This window comes from Rhineura floridana, chromosome 6, assembly GCF_030035675.1.
Source record: "Rhineura floridana isolate rRhiFlo1 chromosome 6, rRhiFlo1.hap2, whole genome shotgun sequence".
NCBI lineage: Eukaryota > Metazoa > Chordata > Lepidosauria > Squamata > Rhineuridae > Rhineura > Rhineura floridana.
The window spans coordinates 9,208,476-9,228,243 of NC_084485.1; the positions used below are offsets into that span (position 1 = coordinate 9,208,476).

The following is a 19,768-nucleotide window of genomic DNA, read 5'->3' on the forward strand; positions in this document are numbered from 1 at the left end:
GGGAGGGACTTGCAGTGTACAGCTCCAGGCGCCCATGGCAGCCTATGACTCTCCCAGCCAAGTCCTCAGAGGAGTAGTTGCTCACAAAGGGGGCTGACCTGGCTCATTATTACCTTGGCCTTGAGTGAGTGGCCTGTAAGGGACTCTTGGAGGAAGTACCCTGTGCACACTGCAGGATATCACCCTTCCGCCGTCAGCCAAAGACAGTGGGAAGGCCGTCATCTCACGGAGTTCTAGCGCTGCTCTACATCCACTTCTCGATTAAACGTTAATGGAAAATTGCTAAGTCCCAGCCTGGCCTCCATAAAGAACTCTTTGACTTCTTACCTGTCCCCTCCCCTTTTCATGTTCCCTTTCTTCATTTGACCCAGCTTAACGAAAGGTACCGTTATTTCATTCTATGCGCATCCCCGCTGAAGATCTCTGACATGTGTTACAAAATGAAAACATACTTGATGATCAAGGACAGTTGTTTATTCAAGAAGTGGCCGGTGGAATATCGCTGGGACGAAGCCGGGAGCAGCACCATCCTCCATAGCTGCAGCACCAGCACAATCACCGTCAACGCCCACAACTCTCAAGGCCTGCCGCCCGTCGCCCAAGATGCTGCAGCTGGGAGCTCCAGTACAAGCATCTTCCAAGCCTTCAAGCATTGCTCCAGCAGGTTTGCCAGGTACGCCATTGCCCACTCCATCGGCCGCTGGCTGCTCTACCCTGGCTCCGTGTGCCTCTTGAACAAAGTCCAGCCAAATTTACTGGTAAATGGCCGGACTCGACTTATGGAGGATTTTCATGGGAAACGGGCCAAGCTGATAGCCCGCGACGGGAACGAAATCGACACAATGTTTGTGGACAGGAGGAAGCGGCGGACTCCTGAGAAAAAGGAGATGCAGTTGGTGATATGCTGCGAAGGGAATGGCAGCTTCTACGAAGTGGGGTGCTTTTTCACACCGCTGAGGGCCGGGTATTCTGTCCTAGGGTGGAACCACCCAGGTTTCGGCAGGAGCACAGGGAAACCCTATCCAGCCAATGACATCAACGCTATGGAGGTGGTCATCCAGTATGCCGTACATCGCCTGGGTTTTGGTCTGCCATACATTGCTATCTATGGCTATTCTTTAGGCAGCTACACGGCCACCTGGGCTGCCATGACTTATCCGGAGCTGGGGGCTTTGGTGCTGGATGCCTCCTTTGACAGCTTGCTCCCTTTGGCTATGAAGGTAATTAAGAAGAGCTTGAGGAGGCTGGTCATAAAGACAGTGACGGAGCACTTCAACCTCAACGTGGCTGAAATGCTGTGCCAGTACCCAGGCCCGGTGCTGCTGATCCGAAGGATCCTTGATGAAATCACCAGCACCCAGTTCACTTTGGAAAGCAAAATCCCCATTGTCAAGACCAACCGAGCCAACGAGCTGCTGGTGCAGCTCTTGAGGTGCCGTTACCCCGACATCATGTCTGAGGAGGAGGAGGAAACGGTGCGTAGCTGGCTTGCTGCCGACTGTCCTCAGCTAGACAACCTCATCTACAACTACTTCTACCACGTAGATGACGACTGGTGCCTCCGTACACTCGAGAGCTATAAGTCCAGCCTCGGATCAAGCTGCAGCTTCCCGTGGAATGTCGGGAAGAACCTGACTCCCATAAGAAGGAAACAAATGGCCTTGTTTTTGGCCAGGAAGCACTTGAAGAATGTGGAGACCACACACGGAAGAACATTGCCACCGCAGGAATTTCAGATGCCCTGGAAGCTCTAGTTGAGCACGGGAGGTTGGTGGCTTGATTGCAGAGAAAGAGAGAGAAATAAAGGCTAGGATTCATTGTCGTGTTTAGTTTGGCAGACATTTGTGACTATATAAGCTTGGCAAATGTCAATGTACTGCCTTCAAGTCGATTCCTACTTATGGCGACCCTATGAATAGGGTTCTCATGAGGCTGAGAGGCAGTGACTGGCCCAAGGTCACCCAATGAGCTTCATGGCTGTGTGGGGATTCAAACCCTGGTCTCCCAGGTCATAGTCCAACACCTTAACCACTACACCACACTGGCTCTCATAAGCTTGGCAGGAAGACACTTTTAAACTTTAAAAGATAAGCAGAAATAGGTATGAGGGAGAAATTCAGTTTGTGTTTAGAGCTGACTTCATGAAATTTGCCCTTTTTGAAACAATATGAGAAATGAAGCAGAGCTGTCCTTTGAAATTCACACTTCTCTGAATATATGAGTGAAAATTACAAAAATGCATTATTGTAGGATGAATTTCTTGCAAAACTGTGGACATTAGTTATAACCAAAACCATCTCCCCAGGACAAATAATTAATGCTCTGGCTTTAATATCTGGGAGCACATAGGAACAGAGGAGACTGCCTTACACCATATGAGACCGTTGGACCATCTAGCTTGGCTTTGTCTTCACCAATGGTGGGGAATCTGTGACTGTATCTCCCATCATCCCTGACCATTGGCCATGCTAATGGGAGTGCAACAGCATCTGGAAGGCAGGAGAGATTTCCCCATCCTTGGCCTACACAGACTGACCATGGTTCTCCAGGGTTTCCAACTGAGGTCTTCCCTGTTCCTACTGGGAGATGCTGAGGGTTGAACCAAGGGCCTTCTGCACACACTCAGGAGCTCTGCCCATGGGTCCATAGTCGGACAGAGTAGCAGGGGAGAGAGGGAGAAGAGGGAATTGCATGTGCCCTGCAGGGATGCTATCTGTAGGACAAACCTATCAGGAAAAATGGAGAGGTTGGACATGAGCTGCCAAAGTGAGGGGATTGGCCAAATGGGCTGGTTGGCCCATGCTGCTGGTCCATGTAGTGCTCCTCCTGATTGGCTCCTGAGTGTAGGTGCCCCTCCTCCCTTTCCTAGTGTTTTGTTGTACCCTGGATTTGAACGCCTCTCCAGCATGTGAAACATAAGCCGCTCCACCAGCCTGTGTGTTCCTGGCATCCACGATTGGGTGTTGGGGCTGGGCCAGTGGAGGCTGCTCCATGAGGGCAAATGGGGACCTGCCCCACCAACCTCAGTCTGCCCTCAGCCAGCCCCCACCTGCTCCTGCCATCTTAGTTACAACCAGCCTAGGAGGCACCACTGCCCCTTGATGAGTATGTGTTGTGAGAAGCATAATGGAACATAAGAACATAAGAAGAGCCTGCTGGATCAGGCCAGTGGCCCATCTAGTCCAGCATCCTGTTCTCACAGTGGCCTACCAGGTGCCTGGGGGAAGCCCGCAAGCAGGACCCGAGTGCAAGAACACTCTCCCCTCCTGAGGCTTCCGGCAACTGGTTTTCAGAAGCATGCTGCCTCTGACTAGGGTGGCAGAGCACAGCCATCATGGCTAGTAGCCATTGATAGCCCTGTCCTCCATGAATTTGTCTAATCTTCTTTTAAAGCCATCCAAGCTGGTGGCCATTACTGCATCTTGTGGGAGCAAATTCCATAGTTTAACTATGCGCTGAGTAAAGAAGTACTTCCTTTTGTCTGTCCTGAATCTTCCAACATTCAGCTTATTTGAATGTCCACGAGTTCTAGTATTATGAGAGAGGGAGAAGAACTTTTCTCTATCCACTTTCTCAATGCCATGCATAATTTTATACACTTCTATCATGTCTCCTTTGACCCGCCTTTTCTCTAAACTAAAAAGCCCCAAATGCTGCAACCTTTCCTCGTAAGGGAGTCGCTCCATCCCCTTGATCATTCTGGTTGCCCTCTTCTGAACCTTTTCCAACTCTATAATATCCTTTCTGAGATGAGGCGACCAGAACTGTACACAGTATTCCAAATGCGGCCGCACCATAGATTTATACAACGGCATGATGATATCGGCTGTTTTATTTTCAATACCTTTCCTAATTATTGCTAGCATGGAATTTGCCTTTTTCACAGCTGCCGCACACTGGGTCGACATTTTCATCGTGCTGTCCACCACAACCCCGAGGTCTCTCTCCTGGTCGGTCACCGCCAGTTCAGACCCCATGAGCGTATATGTGAAATTAAGATTTTTTGCTCCAATATGCATAATTTTACACTTGTTTATATTGAATTGCATTTGCCATTTTTCCATCCATTCACTCAGTTTGGAGAGATCTTTTTGGAGCTCTTTGCAATCCCTTTTTGTTTTAACAACCCTGAACAATTTAGTGTCGTCAGCAAACTTGGCCACTTCACTGCTCACTCCTAATTCTAGGTCATTAATGAACAAGTTGAAAAGTACAGGTCCCAATACCGATCCTTGAGGGACTCCACTTTCTACAGCCCTCCATTGGGAGAACTGTCCGTTTATTCCTACTCTCTGCTTTCTGCTTCTTAACCAATTCCTTATCCACAAGAGGACCTCTCCTCTTATTCCATGACTGCTAAGCTTCCTCAGAAGCCTTTGGTGAGGTATGGAATTTTGGTTCAAATGGAATTTGAACCCTTGTCTGTAGGGATGCTTGAAGGCAGGCAGGCAGGCAGGCAGGCAGGCAGGCAGGCAGGCAGGCAGGCAGGCAGGCAGATAGATAGATAGATAGATAGATAGATAGATAGATAGATAGATAGATAGATAGATGGATAGATGGATAGATGGATAGATGGATAGATGGATAGATGGATAGATAGATAGATAGATAGATAGATAGATAGATAGATAGATAGATAGATAGATAGATAGATAGATAGATAGATAGACAGACAAAATTCTAAAAACATTCTAAAAACAGTTACCATTCTCTCAAGCACAGATCTCGGAGTTTCTAGGAACGGTGTCCTTCAGCCACCAAATGCCCGAGTAAACAGGCATGCTTTTAGTTTTCTCACAGGAGGAACAATGAGGGAAACAGACACACCTCACCAGGGAGGGCATTCCACAAATGGGGAACTGCCACTGAAAAGGCCCCATCATGGGTCAATGCCAGTTGCTGGCTGCGCCACTCGTGCTGATGGAGTTGGGGGCGGTTGAGTGACATCTTGCATGTGGTGTGTGTTCCAGTGCAGGGCAAATCTGGGAGGCACATCCCCATTGTCATGAGTTCATTGGCTGCTTCAGTGTATGGGCAGCATGTGGGTGTCATTGCCTTCACAGTCCCTGATTGGTGGGCACTGACAGCGTTTCCAGTGACTCTGTTGGGATGTCTGTTGTTTTCCCATTGTTTTTCCATTTTCTGTTGATGACTCCCCTTCTCCCCCTCTCCCCCACATCGCCTCTTGCCAGGTTGAGCATGCTGTGGATACGGTGGCTGTTCCATCAGTGTGGTCCAGGCACAGGGGGAGTATAGGACTGCTATCTGGGTGCATATCAACAATTGCTCCCTCCCAGATTTTTGTTTGTTTATTTTTAAAATCACTCTGTTTCCATCTGATCCAGCTTCTCAAACTGTCAAACAACATAAATTAAAATGGCAATCATTCAAAAATACAAGTTAAAAGACAAAGCAGGATTGTTGTCCATGACAAAACACAACTTTAAAAGTCCTGGGCAAATAAAGAGATCTTCAGCTGGCCCTGGAAAGAAAACTCAGACTCAGCACCAGGCGATGTCGGTGCGTGCGTATAGATATCGTATAAGTAAGAAATTCTGGTGCCGGATAGATCCAGTAAAATAAGCCAGGCCAGGCAAGTATCTTGTAAGAGTCTTTACTGACAAAAAGCATTAAACACAAACGACTTTCCCCCACACCTGAGCTTCTGTGAGTTCTCTTCTTATCTACCCGGTTGCCCTTGTCAACCAGCTGCTGACCTTGACAAACCTGGCACTCTGTTCTGCTCTTGTTAACTCTTCTGTTTCAGGTTTCCTTCTCTCACCCTGTCTGTGTGTCTCATAGCCTGCATTACTGATCAACAGGCGAGCCCCCCTTGGGAGAGACCTCCAAAGCCAGGGTACCCCCCTCTCAATCTCAGCTGCATGCTGGTGGTGGGTGGAGCCAATGGAGACTGCTGGCTCTGGTGTTAGAGGGACAGTGAATCTGCTCCGGGGTTTAGTCTGGACTTTCAAGGAGCTGTCCAAGGTGCTTTCAGCTTCTTGAAAGTTTGGACTAAAACTCAGAACAGACTCCACTGCCCCTGACAGTGGGGCCACCAGTCTCTACTGGGTGGAGCCACAGTCAAAAGTGGTAGGGGCCACCCCTCTATCTTCATTCTTTTCTCCATTCATGCACCATTCATCCCCCCCCCTCTTTATAAACCCATCCTGTGGCACCTGGTTGGCCACTGTGAGAACAGGATGCTGGACTAGATGGGCCACTGGCCTGATCCAACAGGCTCTTCTTATGTTCTTATGTTCTTATCCTAGAGATAGGGGAGAAATTCGATTCAGTTCACATTTAAAGGCACTAATTTCCACTTCCCAAAACAACATGTGAACCAAAACTCAGCCGTCTGTCAAAATTCACATTTTTGCAGTGCAAAACAATGCCTGCCAAACAATGTCTGCAAAAAATACACAAGTATGCATAAAATGCATATATTAGTGAAAATGGCATGCAAAAATGCATTATAATAGGGAAAAGTGCTTTGCAAAAAATGTGTGCAATAGCAAAATGGTATATAAAGATGTGTATATTCAAAGAAATGTGCACAGAAATGCTGGTGAATTTTCATGAGAACTTTTTTAAAAAATTCTTTTTTTGGACAGTGAAAAAAGCGAACAAGAGAAAATCAACTCATTTGAAATGTGGTGTTGGAGGAGAGCTTTGCGCATACCATGGACCGGGAAAAAGACAAATAATTGGGTGTCAGAACAAATTAAACCAGAACTGTCACTAGAAGCTACAATGATGAAAGTGAGGTTATCATACTTTGGACACATTATGAGAAGACATGATTCACTAGAAATGACAATAATGCTGGGAAAACAGAAGGGAGTAGAAAAAGTGGAAGGCCAAACGAGAGATGCATTAATTCCACAAAGGAAGCCACAGACCTAAACTTACAAGATCTGAACAGGGTGGTTCATGACAGATGCTCTTGGAGGTCACTGATTCATAGGGTCGCCATAAGTCATAATTGACTTGAAGGCACATAACAACAAACAACATATGCACACATACTCCCCCCTCTGCTACCAACCAGTCTTGCTTCCCTTTCTGAGCATCACCTTCCATTTTTCCCAAGCTTGCCAACATCCCTCTTGCCAGCCTGCCCTCAGCCTGCCTGTCCCCCCTCCCAGACAGCGGCGTCACTAGCGGGAGTGCGGGTGGGTGCGGACCTCCAGCGTGCGCGCGCATGCGCACACACACACGCTCCAGGCTGGCGGTGGAAGGCCCGTCCCGGCTTCACCGCCAGCGAGCGGGTGCCTGCTTTCTGTCTCGCTCGCCAGCCTCCGAGGAGAAGTTGGCTGCGCCGACCCGGAGCGCTTCTCGGCTCCTTTGCTGGGCAACAGCGCAGGGCGGGGCGGCTCTGGGTGTCACCCCCCTCAGGGTGTCACCCGGGTGCGGTCCGCACCCTCCGCACCCCGGTAGTGACGCCCCTGCTCCCAGACTACATTGTTTCTTCTGCTTCTTTTGTTTCTCATTGTGGCTTTGATGGCGGTGGTATGGAGGTAGTCAGGGGCCGTCCAGAGGGAGGTTGAGGGCCACATGCAGTCTGCGGGTTGCCCACCTGAACTTTAATGGTTCAAACCCAGTACCTTGAATTGGGCTTGGAAACAGACCAGGATCGAGCGTAGAGCTTTTTGAACTGGTGAGATGAGCGTTCCAAGCACACACCCAGTCTTAGTTAGTAATCTATCTGTTGTGTGTTGTACAACATGCACCTTCTGAACTGTCTTCAAGGACAGCCCCTCATATAACATGTCATAATCCAAATGGGATTTTACCAGTCCTTGGAAAACTGTGGCCAGGCTGTGATATCTCTTTCCAGGAGAGGTCATATTTGGTCCAAACAACCTTCATGTCAGTTTACTGAAGGAGGATTGAGCTTCACTTTATTGGTCCTCATCTGGAATATGTACTAGGATATTCTGGAAAGAACCAATAGCGGGTGCTTCCAGATCGGTATACTGGGATTGGTGTTCTCTCCAATTCAGTTTTTTTGCAGAGTCCAAACGACATAGTTGGTGTCGGAATGCCAGCCGAAATCCCCCCTCCCTCACAATCCAGATTTACCATTTACAGGGAAACTCCGTTAAGTTTTTTAAAAAAAATCTGCTGTCAATGACCAGTTTGTAATATCAATGATTTGTTTGCAGTATTGTCCCCTGTATGAAAGTACCCACAGTCAGACCCCTGATGATGCTTTTGATCAGCATTGCATTTCCAGGGCTTTTTTTGGGGGGGGTAGTTAACAGTAACTTTCCCATAATATTTTCTTTATTTTGACCATTTACAACATGCTTTTCAGTGGAAAAGATCTCAGAGTGGCTTACAGATCAATTAAAATAATACAGTTACTGCCCTGAGGCTTACAGTCCAAAAAGACACAACACAAAAGGAAAAAGGGATGGAGCAGGAAGAGGAAAACAAGCAAACTCAAGCACTAATTTCTTTATGTTACAACATGCTTCTTATAATACCCAGCTGGAATAAAAATGTGCTGCTCACAGTTCAAAAACCCTGAGAAATGGAGAGATCACTCTGTTTCCAGTCCATGTCTCTCTTGCATGTGCAGTTGTAAGTCTGTTCTGTCCCATATCCTCATTACTGATTGATTGATTGATTGATATCCCGCCCTTCCAGCATGAGCCCAGGGCAGCATTAATCTGAGTGGTGGTGTTTTTTTTTTTTAAAAAAATCTGCATAGAATTTGTATTCAAAATGATAAAATTTTAAAAGGGGTAGGCCTAGAAGTAGGCATTGTGAGAGCAGGGGCACAGGATATAAATTCAGAAGAGCAAAATTACCACAGGCCTAACCACAAGTGCCAAAGACACTTGAAGAGAGACACTGCTTACAAGTGCCTGTACGCTAATGCTAGGAGCCTACGAACCAAGATGGGAGAACTGGAGTGCTTGGTCTTAGAGAAGAGCATTGATATAGTGAGCATAACCGAGACCTGGTGGAATGGAGAAAACCAGTGGGATACGGTTATCCCTGGATATAAACTATATCGGAAGGACAGGGAAGGACGTATTGGTGGCGGAGTCGCTCTATACGTGAAAGAAGGCATTGAATCCAGCAAGCTCGAAACCCCAAAAGAGGTAGACTCCTCCACAGAATCGTTGTGGGTGGTGATACTGTGCCCCAGGAGGGACTTAATACTGGGAACGATCTATCGTCCCCCTGATCAAAATGCTCAGGGAGACCTTGAGATGAGATATGAAATTGAGGAAGCATCCAAACTAGGAAATGTGGTAGTAATGGGTGACTTCAACTACCCGGACATAGACTGGCTGCATATGTGTTCCAGTCATGACAAAGAAGCAAAGTTTCTAGATATTCTAAATGACTATTCCCTAGATCAGTTGGTCATGGAACCGACCAGAGGGACGGCAACCCTGGACTTAATCCTCAGTGGGGACCGGGACCTGGTGCGAGATGTAAGTGTTGTTGAACCGATTGGGAGCAGTGACCACAGTGCTATTAAATTAAACATACATGTAACTGGCCAATTGCCACGAAAATCCAACACGGTCACATTTGACTTCAAAAGAGGAAACTTCACAAAAATGAGGGGATTGGTAAAAAGAAAGCTGAAAAACAAAGTCCAGAGGGTCACATCACTCGAAAATGCTTGGAAGTTGTTTAAAAACACTATATTAGAAGCTCAACTGGAGTGCATACCGCAGATCAGAAAAGGTACCGCCAGGGCCAAGAAGATACCAGCATGGTTAACGAGCAAAGTCAAGGAAGCTCTTAGAGGCAAAAAGTCTTCCTTCAGAAAATGGAAGTCTTGTCCGAATGAAGAAAATAAAAAAGAACATAAACTCTGGCAAAAGAAATGCAAGAAGATAATAAGGGATGCTAAAAAAGATTTTGAGGAGCACATTGCTAAGAACATAAAAACCAACAACAAAAAATTCTATAAATACATTCAAAGCAGGAGACCATCTAGGGAGACAATTGGACCCTTGGATGATAAGGGAGTCAAAGGTGTACTAAAGAACGATAAGGAGATTGCAGAGAAGCTAAATGAATTCTTTGCATCTGTCTTCACAGTGGAAGATATAGGGCAGATCCCTGAACCTGAACTAACATTTGCAGGAAGGGATTCTGAGGAACTGAGACAAATAGTGGTAACGAGAGAGGAAGTTCTAAGCTTAATGGACAATATAAAAACTGACAAATCACCGGGCCCAGATGGCATCCACCCGAGAGTTCTCAAAGAACTCAAAGGTGAAATTGCTGATCTGCTAACTAAAATATGTAACTTGTCCCTTGGGTCCTCCTCCGTGCCTGAGGACTGGAAAGTGGCAAATGTAACGCCAATCTTCAAAAAGGGATCCAGAGGGGATCCCGGAAATTACAGGCCAGTTAGCTTAACTTCTTTCCCTGGAAAACTGGTAGAAAGTATAATTAAAGCTAGATTAACTAAGCACATAGAAGAACAAGCCTTGCTGAAGCAGAGCCAAGCATGGCTTCTGCAAGGGAAAGTCCTGTCTCAGTAACCTATTAGAATTCTTTGAGAGTGTCAACAAGCATATAGATAGAGGTGATCCAGTGGACATAGTGTACTTAGACTTTCAAAAAGCGTTTGACAAGGTACCTCACCAAAGGCTTCTGAGGCAGCTTAGCAGTCATGGAATAAGAGGAGAGGTCCTCTTGTGGATAAGGAATTGGTTAAGAAGCAGAAAGCAGAGAGTAGGAATAAACGGACAGTTCTCCCAATGGAGGGCTGTAGAAAGTGGAGTCCCTCAAGGATCGGTACTGGGACCTGTACTTTTCAACTTGTTCATTAATGACCTAGAATTAGGAGTGAGCAGTGAAGTGGCCAAGTTTGCTGACGACACTAAATTGTTCAGGGTTGTTAAAACAAAAAGGGATTGCGAAGAGCTCCAAAAAGACCTCTCCAAACTGAGTGAATGGGCGGAAAAATGGCAAATGCAATTCAATATAAACAAGTGTAAAATTATGCATATTGGAGCAAAAAATCTGAATTTCACATATACGCTCATGGGGTCTGAACTGGCGGTGACCGACCAGGAGAGAGACCTCGGGGTTGTAGTGGACAGCACAATGAAAATGTCGACCCAGTGTGCGGCAGCTGTGAAAAAGGCAAATTCCATGCTAGTGATAATTAGGAAAGGTATTGAAAATAAAACAGCCGATATCATCATGCCGTTGTATAAATCTATGGTGCGGCCGCATTTGGAATACTGTGTACAGTTCTGGTCACCTCAACTCAAAAAGGATATTATAGAGTTGGAAAAGGTTCAGAAGAGGGCAACCAGAATGATCAAGGGGATGGAGCGACTCCCTTACGAGGAAAGGTTGCAGCATTTGGGGCTTTTTAGTTTAGAGAAAAGGCGGGTCAGAGGAGACATGATAGAAGTGTATAAAATTATGCATGGCATTGAGAAAGTGGATAGAGAAAAGTTCTTCTCCCTCTCTCATAATACTAGAACTCGTGGACATTCAAAGAAGCTGAACGTTGGAAGATTCAGGACAGACAAAAGGAAGTACTTCTTTACTCAGCGCATAGTTAAACTATGAAATTTGCTCCCACAAGATGCAGTAATGGCCACCAGCTTGGATGGCTTTAAAAGAAGATTAGACAAATTCATGGAGGACAGGGCTATCAATGGCTACTAGCCATGATGGCTGTGCTCTGCCACCCTAGTCAGAGGCAGCATGCTTCTGAAAACCAGTTGCCGGAAGCCTCAGGAGGGGAGAGTGTTCTTGCACTCGGGTCCTGCTTGCGGGCTTTCCCCAGGCACCTGGTTGGCCACTGTGAGAACAGGATGCTGGACTAGATGGGCCACTGGCCTGATCCAGCAGGCTCTTCTTATGTTCTTATGTTCTTAAAGACCTATTTGATCACAAAATATGTATTTAAATATATGTTTTATCTCAATGTATGCATCTCCATAATATTTTATCCTAAAATACACATTTTAAAAAACCTTTCTGCAGCACTTTTTTGAGCTGAGCTCTGTGTCACAAAATCTGGAGAACTGAAATCTGAAGGATATGTTCCAATCCCCACTTTTTAGTCCAGGAGGTTACGGATCCGGTTAACTCCCATCGGAATTCACAGAAACTGAAGTCTTCATGCACCCCTGGGGAGGAGACTTAGCTCAAAGGCAGGATGTGTACTTTGTATTCAGAAGGACCCAGATTCAATCCCCGTAACTTCCAGGTAAAAGAGCTCAGGTAGTATTGCTGGAAAAGACATCTGGAGAATCCCTGCCAATATGAACCTAGCTCAGGAGGATGCAAAACCTGTGGCCCCTCCAAATATTGTTGAAACCCAGTTCCCATCAGCCCCAGTAATGATGGGAGTTGTAGTCCAGCAATATCTGGAAGGCCGCAGGTTTCTCATCCCTGGCCTTGACGGGCCATTAGCCTGATTAGAGGAACTCCCGTACATTCTTTTTCACTTGCAGAATGGCAAGACATCCAACATGAACCCAGTGTTCTGGCGCAGTGACATCACCGGGGTTGGACTATGATGTCACAAGGGTCAGGCCATTAACAGGACATCTAGTCTTCCACCCTGCCTTCCTCTGCTCCAAGTCTGCCTTTAGGATACTAGTAAGGCATCCAAATGCTCATCAGTATTTCTCCTTCTCTTTTTTACCCTTAAATTGTTATTAGATGTGGATTCCTCAGAGAAAGTTCTGTGTTTGAAGCTGGGTGCTCGCTGCTTTATGTGGCGTCGTGGGCATTTAACACAACCTGTTCCCAAAGGCTCCACTTATTTTAATGGCAGGTTATTGGCAACATTTTATCCAGGACAACTTTTCCCTCTCTGCGGGGCTTGTTGCGGGATGCAGCCTCCCGACCTTTCCAATATTTTTCTATTAGTCATAAGATTGTGGGGGGGGGGGGGACAACCAGCTGTAGAGAAAAAAGTTCTAATCAGGCAGAAGGAAACGCTTTTGGCCTTGTCATGTCCGATGTGTCTCTGTGGGAAATAATGGGAGCGAAGGGAGCTGAGCGTGGCCCGTTTGCCTCTTTTCCTAAGAGACACGTTGAGACTTGAGGATGGCAGGAAATACTATTCAACCTTTGTTATGATTTTATATAGCACTATTGCCGTCCTGGGCTCCTTTGGGAGGAAGGGAGGGAAAGACGTATTCCTAACAATATAGGAACACAGGAAGCTGCCTTATACTTAGTCAGACCACCAGTCCATCTAGCTCAATATTGTCTACACTGACTGGCAGTGGCTCTCCAGGATTTCAGGCGGGAGACCATCTTAGCCCCGCCTGGAGATGCCAAGGACTGACCCTGGAACCTTCCATGTGCAAAGCATATGCTCTGCCACAGAGCTACTGCTTCTTCCTCCCCAGTGATGCTCATGGCACTTTTAAAGGGTTACAGGCAGGAAGCTAGGCCTCTGCCCTGAGGAACTTACAGCCTGAAATTGAACATGGGGAAGAAGGGGGGCATCAAGGATCACCAGGATAAGAATATGTGTCCAGTTACACGTACTTAGGCTTAGCTTGGATAGCGGAGAGGGACTGAGGGGTTGTGCCATTCCCCTATGAACGCTATTTTGTGATTTTAGGTTGTTTGTAATTTATTTTAATGCTGTATTTTAAAATTGTTGTAACCTGCCCAGGGACCTTTGGGTAAAGGGCAGATAACAACAACAACAACAATAGTAATTGTTATATGCCTTCAAGTCAATTTCGACTTAACCTCAGTTTCATCATTTTAGCTTCTAATGATAGTTCTGGTTTATTTGTTCTAACACCCAATTATTTTTCTTTTTCTCAGTCCATGGTATGCACAAAGCTCTCCTTCAGCTGAGTTTATTTTTCTTTTAATCCACTTTTTTCACTGTCCAACATTCACATCCATACATAGAGATCAGGAATACCATAGTCTGAATGATCCTGACTTTGGTGTTCAGTGATACATCTTTGCATTTGAGGACCTTTTCTAGTTCTCTCACAGCTGCCCTCCCCAGTCCTTGCCTACTTCTGATTTCTGGACTATTGTCTCCATTTTGGTTAATGACTGTGCCAAGGTATTCATAATCCTTGACAACTTCAATGTCCTCATTGTCAACTTTAAAGTTACATAAATCTTCTGTTATTACTTTAGTCTTCTTGATGATCAGCTGTAGTCCACCTTGTGTGCTTTCCTCCTTATCTTTCATCAGCATTTGTTTCAAATCATTACTGGTTTCTGCTAGTAGTATGGTATTGTCTGCATATCTTAAATTATTGATATTCCTCCAGTTTTCACACCTCCTTGGTCTAATCCTGCTTTCAATATGATATGTTCTGTGTGTAGGTTAAACAAATAGGGCGATAAAATACACCCGTCTCACACCGTTTCCTATGGAGAACCAAACGGTTTCTCCATAGTCCTTACAGTAGCCTCTTGTCCAGAGTATAGGTTGCACATCAGGACAATCAGATGCTAGCACCCCCATTTCTTTTAAAGCATTCCATAGTTTTTCATGATCTACACAAAGGCTTTGCTGTAATCTATAAAGCATAGGGTGATTTTATTCTGAAATTCCTTGGTCTGTTCCATTATCTAACATATGTTTGCGATATGATCTCTGGTATCTCTTCCCTTTCTAAATCCAGCTTGGACGTCTGGCACTTCTCACTCCACATATGGTAAAAGCCCTTGTTGTAGAATCTTGAGCATTACTTTACTTGCATGGGATATTAAGGCACAATAGTTTGATAATTACTGCATTCCCTGGGATCCCCTTTCTTTGGAATTGGAATGTATATTGAACGCTTCCAGTCTGTGGGCCATTGTTTAGTTTTCCATGTTTGTTGACAGATTTTTATCAAACTTTGGACAGATTCAGTCTCAGTAGCTTGTAGCAATTCTATTGGTATGCCATCTGTTCCTGGTGATTTGTTTCTTCCAAGTATTTTAAGAGCAGCTTTCACCTCACATTCTAAAATTTCTGGCTCTTCATCATACGGTTCCTCCATGAATGAATCTGTCATCCTTGCATCTCTTTTATAGAGTTCTTCAGTATATTGCTTCCATCTTCCTTTTATTTCATCTTGGTCAGTCAGTGTGTTCCCCTGTTGATTATTCAACATCCCTACTCTTGGTTTAAATTTCCCTTTCATTTCTCTGATCTTTTGGAATAGGGCTCTTGTTCTTCCCTTTTTGTTGTCCTCTTCTATTTCTATACAATAACTATTGTAGTTCTCTTTGTCCCTATGTACTAGTTGTATTGTTGCATTTAGGGTTCTGACCATGTTTCTATCTCCTTTTGCTTTTGCTTTCCTTCTCTCTTTAACCATTTAAAGAGTTTCTTCAGTCATCCATTGAGGTCTTTCTCTTTTTTTAACTAGAGGTATTGTCTTTCTGCATTCTAAAACATTTTTCCAAAATAGGGTAGGTCCTAAAAAATACATGTCTCAGTTGTCAAAGGCCAGGGTAAAGCATTCACCTGAAGCTGTACAGAGAAGTTGCCAGACACACCTCGGTGAGGAGGGAGTTCCACAGCCTAGGGGCCTGTGGAGGGCCACAGGTCCCCCATCCTTGCTCTACATAGCCCATGCTACGTATGAGTGTGGAACCCTCCACCTATGTTCCAGACTTTTCCAGTCGTGCCACAGTTAGGATATGCAAGCAATCCAAGCATTCACAAGAATTGGATTTGGGATGTGGGGATCCACTGGGAAACAAAACCAAGGCTTGTATCCAATTAAGTTCTAGAGTTGACCCATTTAAATGAAGGAATCTAAGTTAATCATTAATGACAACGGTTCTACTATAAGTCAAACTTAATTGGCTACAACCCCAAATTGGTAGTCTTCATGCTATAAAACTGCCATTGGACTTTCCTCTTTCAACAAGCCTTTTAAGTTGAGACCTATCTCAGTCTGTGTCTGTGTTTGAATTGCTTTTAATATGTTTTCTTTAATAATATGTTTTTAACCCTTTTTTTAAAAGATGTTTTTAAGGCTTTTTAAAAAAAATGTTTTAACGTTGTTTTGTTTTAATGTATTTTAAGGTCTTTTTATGATGTTTTAAAGTGTTTTTAGCGTTTCTGTTTGCCGCCCTGGGCTTCTGCTGGGAGGAAGGCCGGGATATAAATGAAATAATAAATAAATATATAAATAAAATTGTTGTTGTTGTTATGGTTATGATTATAGTGCACTTTATCTCATGGGCTCAAGGCGGGCACTTGGAACTTCACCTGAGACGTACCCGAAGACCATGAATACACAGGCTGTCATGAAGCAATGTAAGTCTTTCTCTTCCTCCCTCTCCATTTAAAACAGCAGTGAGGAACCTCAGGCTAAGTGGCCAAATGTAGCCCTCCAGACCTCTCTATCTGGCCTGGGGGAGTATCCTCAGGTCATGCCCATCCCCAGGCCATGCCCCTCACTGACCTCACATGCTTTTGCCTGCCTGGACTGTGCCCTTGAGCTGTGGTCATGCCTCTTGCTTGTGTGGAGGATTGGTAGGTGTGTGTACGTGTGACTCTTGTCTGCCTGGAATGTAGCCTACTGTGCAAAGGCCATTGTTGATCCACCCACTTTTGCCCCTTGTCTCACCCACCACTGGCATGTGGCCCCCAGTAGGCTGTTCATGTGGGAATGTGGCCCCCCAGGCTGAAAAAGGTTCTCTGCCCCTGATTTAAAAGAAACATAGAATGAATCATAGAATTGTAGAGCTGGAAGGGGCCTATAAGGCCATCAAGTCCAACCCCCTGCTCAATACAGGAATCCAAGTTAAAGCATCCCTGACAGATGGCTGTCCAGCTGCCTCTTGAACGCCTCCAGTGTCGGAGAGCCCACTACCTCTCTAGGTCATTGGTTCAATTGTTGTATGGCTCTAACAGTTAGGAAGTTTTTCCTGATGTCCAGTCGAAATCTGGCTTCCTGCAACTTGAGCCCATTATTCTGTGTCCTGCACTCTGGATGATTGAGAAGAGATCCCGGCCCTCCTCTGTGTGACACCCTTTCAGGTACCTAAAGAGTGCTATCATATCTCCCCTCAGTCTTCACTTCTCCAGGCTGAACATGCCCAGTTCTTTCAGTCTCTCCTCACGGGGCTTTGTTGCCCTCAGTGACATAAGCCTCCTAAATGTTTAGATTCCTAATATTATCAGGATTGTGTTGTACATATACTAGTTTGCTTTTATGTGATTTTATAGCTTATTGTTATTGTTGTTGTTATTAAATAACATTAGCATTTATTACCTGCCCTTCACCCAAAAGGTCCCAGGATGGGTTACAACAATTTTAAAATGCAGCATTAAAAACAATTTAAAAAATAGATTATTCTCCTTTTTTGTTGTTGTTTTGTATGGACTTGAGTTTGTAAGGAATGGAGACAGACCATTTGTGTAGTGAGTTGATTGGAAAGACAGGTTATTATTGTACATTGCTCTTGAATTTATTTATATTTTCATTTAAAACCATTTATGTACTGTCGACTTCCGGGAAGGGTTGCTTTGCCTGTGCTGCCTCTGAGTCGTCTCTCGTCTCAGAAGAAGCTTTTTCAGCTCTAAAATCAGTGAAAACGTTCTTTTTGACTGGTAAAGATTTTCTCCCGGACAGGGAGAAACGTAGAGATTAACCATAAAGCCTGTTTTTGTGGGGAGGACTGGATTTCATTTATTTATGAGAGAAGGTTCAAACTGCAATGCCGGACGGACTTTCATCAAGCTCTAGCTGATTATAGCGACACGTTTATCTTTTCTTCAAAGAAAAACGAACTATAACAGTCAGATAAGCATCCTTCTTTCTATTTTCTTTTTTCACTTGGTTTAAATTGTTGCAGCAAAAAAGAGATTTGTCAATGAATCAGCTGTGAAGAACTTCTGGTGAGTTAAGGCTTTTCTCTTTCACTCACGAAATTAAGGAGGAAAGAAATTGAAAAAGCTTATATTTGTTATTATTGCAAAAAGCTGTCCTGGAGGTGCATTCTAAAGATACCAACGGAAGAGGGATTTCTATTTCGAGGAGGGGGGGAAAATTATTATTATTGTTTTTTTTTAGTCTATTTCATTTTGACGAATCTGCTTGTTCATGACGCCACTAATTGTTTTGATGTTGGGAACTAAGTTTGTTTTGTATTCCTGAACACATAAAAGATAAGGCAGGCTGTATTGTCTACACTGATGTCAGCAAGCCTGTAATATTAACCCAATTGTGGCTGGAATAATTTTTGTTTCTGTGGTTTTAAGAATGACAACCAGGAAAGTGATTGAGACCATGGAAGAAATTATGTTTCAGAAAATAATGGGTGAGATTGAGATAACGAAACAAACCCTGAGACAGGGTAGACAGGAGATGAAAATTGAATTTAACAAAATGACGCAGGAGCTTAAAGAAATAGGAGATTCTGTGAGAGAGATATTTGATGAGATTAGAGATGAGAAAAGAAAAATTAAAGGGAAGCTACAAGCCCTGGAGATTGGAACAAATGTGAAATTGGAAAAAGATTTGGAGTTTATGGATGTTAGAAATAAAGTTTACTGTTTGGAATTCAACGTTGTATCTGAAGAAATTAATGAAGATTTTGGTGGTAAAGTTATCAATGTCTTGGGTAATTTTCTGGATTGGAATGATGTGATGGAGCTTGATATAGAAAAAATCTATGGAGTTGGCTACAGATATGTGACAGTGGAGAAACTCTTAAGAGATGAGCCAGTGCATCTTGTAAAAAAGAAGAACAGAGATATGACTTTGCAGCAATATTTTAGCAACATATTCAGAATTCTTGACTGGAATGATGTGATGGGGCTTGACATAGAAAAAATTTATGGAATTAACTACAAATATGTGACAATGGAAAAACTTTTAAGAGATGAGCCAGTGCATTTTGTAAAAAAGAAGAGCAGAGATGTGACTTTACAACAATATTTCAGCAACATATTCAGAATTGATGGCAAGGACATATTTGTGATGGGGGAAATTCCCATCAGACTCTTGTTATATGACTATGGCTATGACAGCAAGATTATTATGGGATACTGATAATGGAAGAATGGCTACTGAAATTACTGGACTTAACAGGATTATTGAAGATGGAAGATGGAATTAATACAGATAATGGAAGAATGGCTATTGTAATTATTGGGCCTAACAGATTTGAATCAGATGGATTAAGCGATATGTTTACTTGGAGAAAAATTGAAAGATATATCTCTCAAGGAATTGAAACCTCTCTTTGACTTTTTGTGGAAAGAATAAAGTAATGTTTATGAGATTTGATGATTAATTAAGATAACTACTGGAGGAAAGTGATTTTATAATATAATTTTAGAGACAGGATTGTTATATATTGTAGACCTATAACTGATCTGCGACAAATCGGAAGTCAACATTTTATTTTATTGTTTAATTGTTTTTGTTTTGTTTTGTTTTTTGTCTTTGAAAATTTGAATACAAATTAATGATAAAAAAAAAAACCATTTATGTACTGTCGTTTGTCCTATTCAGACTTCGGGCAATGTTCAACCCACCTATGTTGCAATCCAAATGAACAAAATGTAAAATGAGAGATCAAACCCTTATGCTGAAACTAAGGTTTAAAACAAGCTAAAGCTCCTTGGTTGACTAAAAATATTTTTACCTGGTTGAGCATTTCAAAAAGGCTCACATTCTGTTTAACTGGAGGTGGCAACAGGGCAAAAGAAATATGCGATACACTCCATGGGAAGCGAGCCCTCAAACTCTTGCTCTCTATCTGAAGGTATGCTCTGTAGGCACATGGAAGCCCGTAGCTCAGTGGTAAAAGCATCCAG

The 19,768-nt window shown here is 44.0% G+C and overlaps 1 protein-coding gene across 1 annotated transcript; it reads left to right on the forward strand.

Annotated features, from left to right (window-relative positions):
- The first annotated feature begins 428 nt into the window (after window positions 1-428).
- Window positions 429-1,754, forward strand: LOC133386552 (protein ABHD16B-like). The gene has a single exon (XM_061630226.1). It carries the CDS (start codon window positions 429-431, stop codon window positions 1,752-1,754), a length of 1,326 nt encoding a protein of 441 aa, XP_061486210.1.
- The last annotated feature ends 18,014 nt before the right edge of the window (window positions 1,755-19,768 follow it).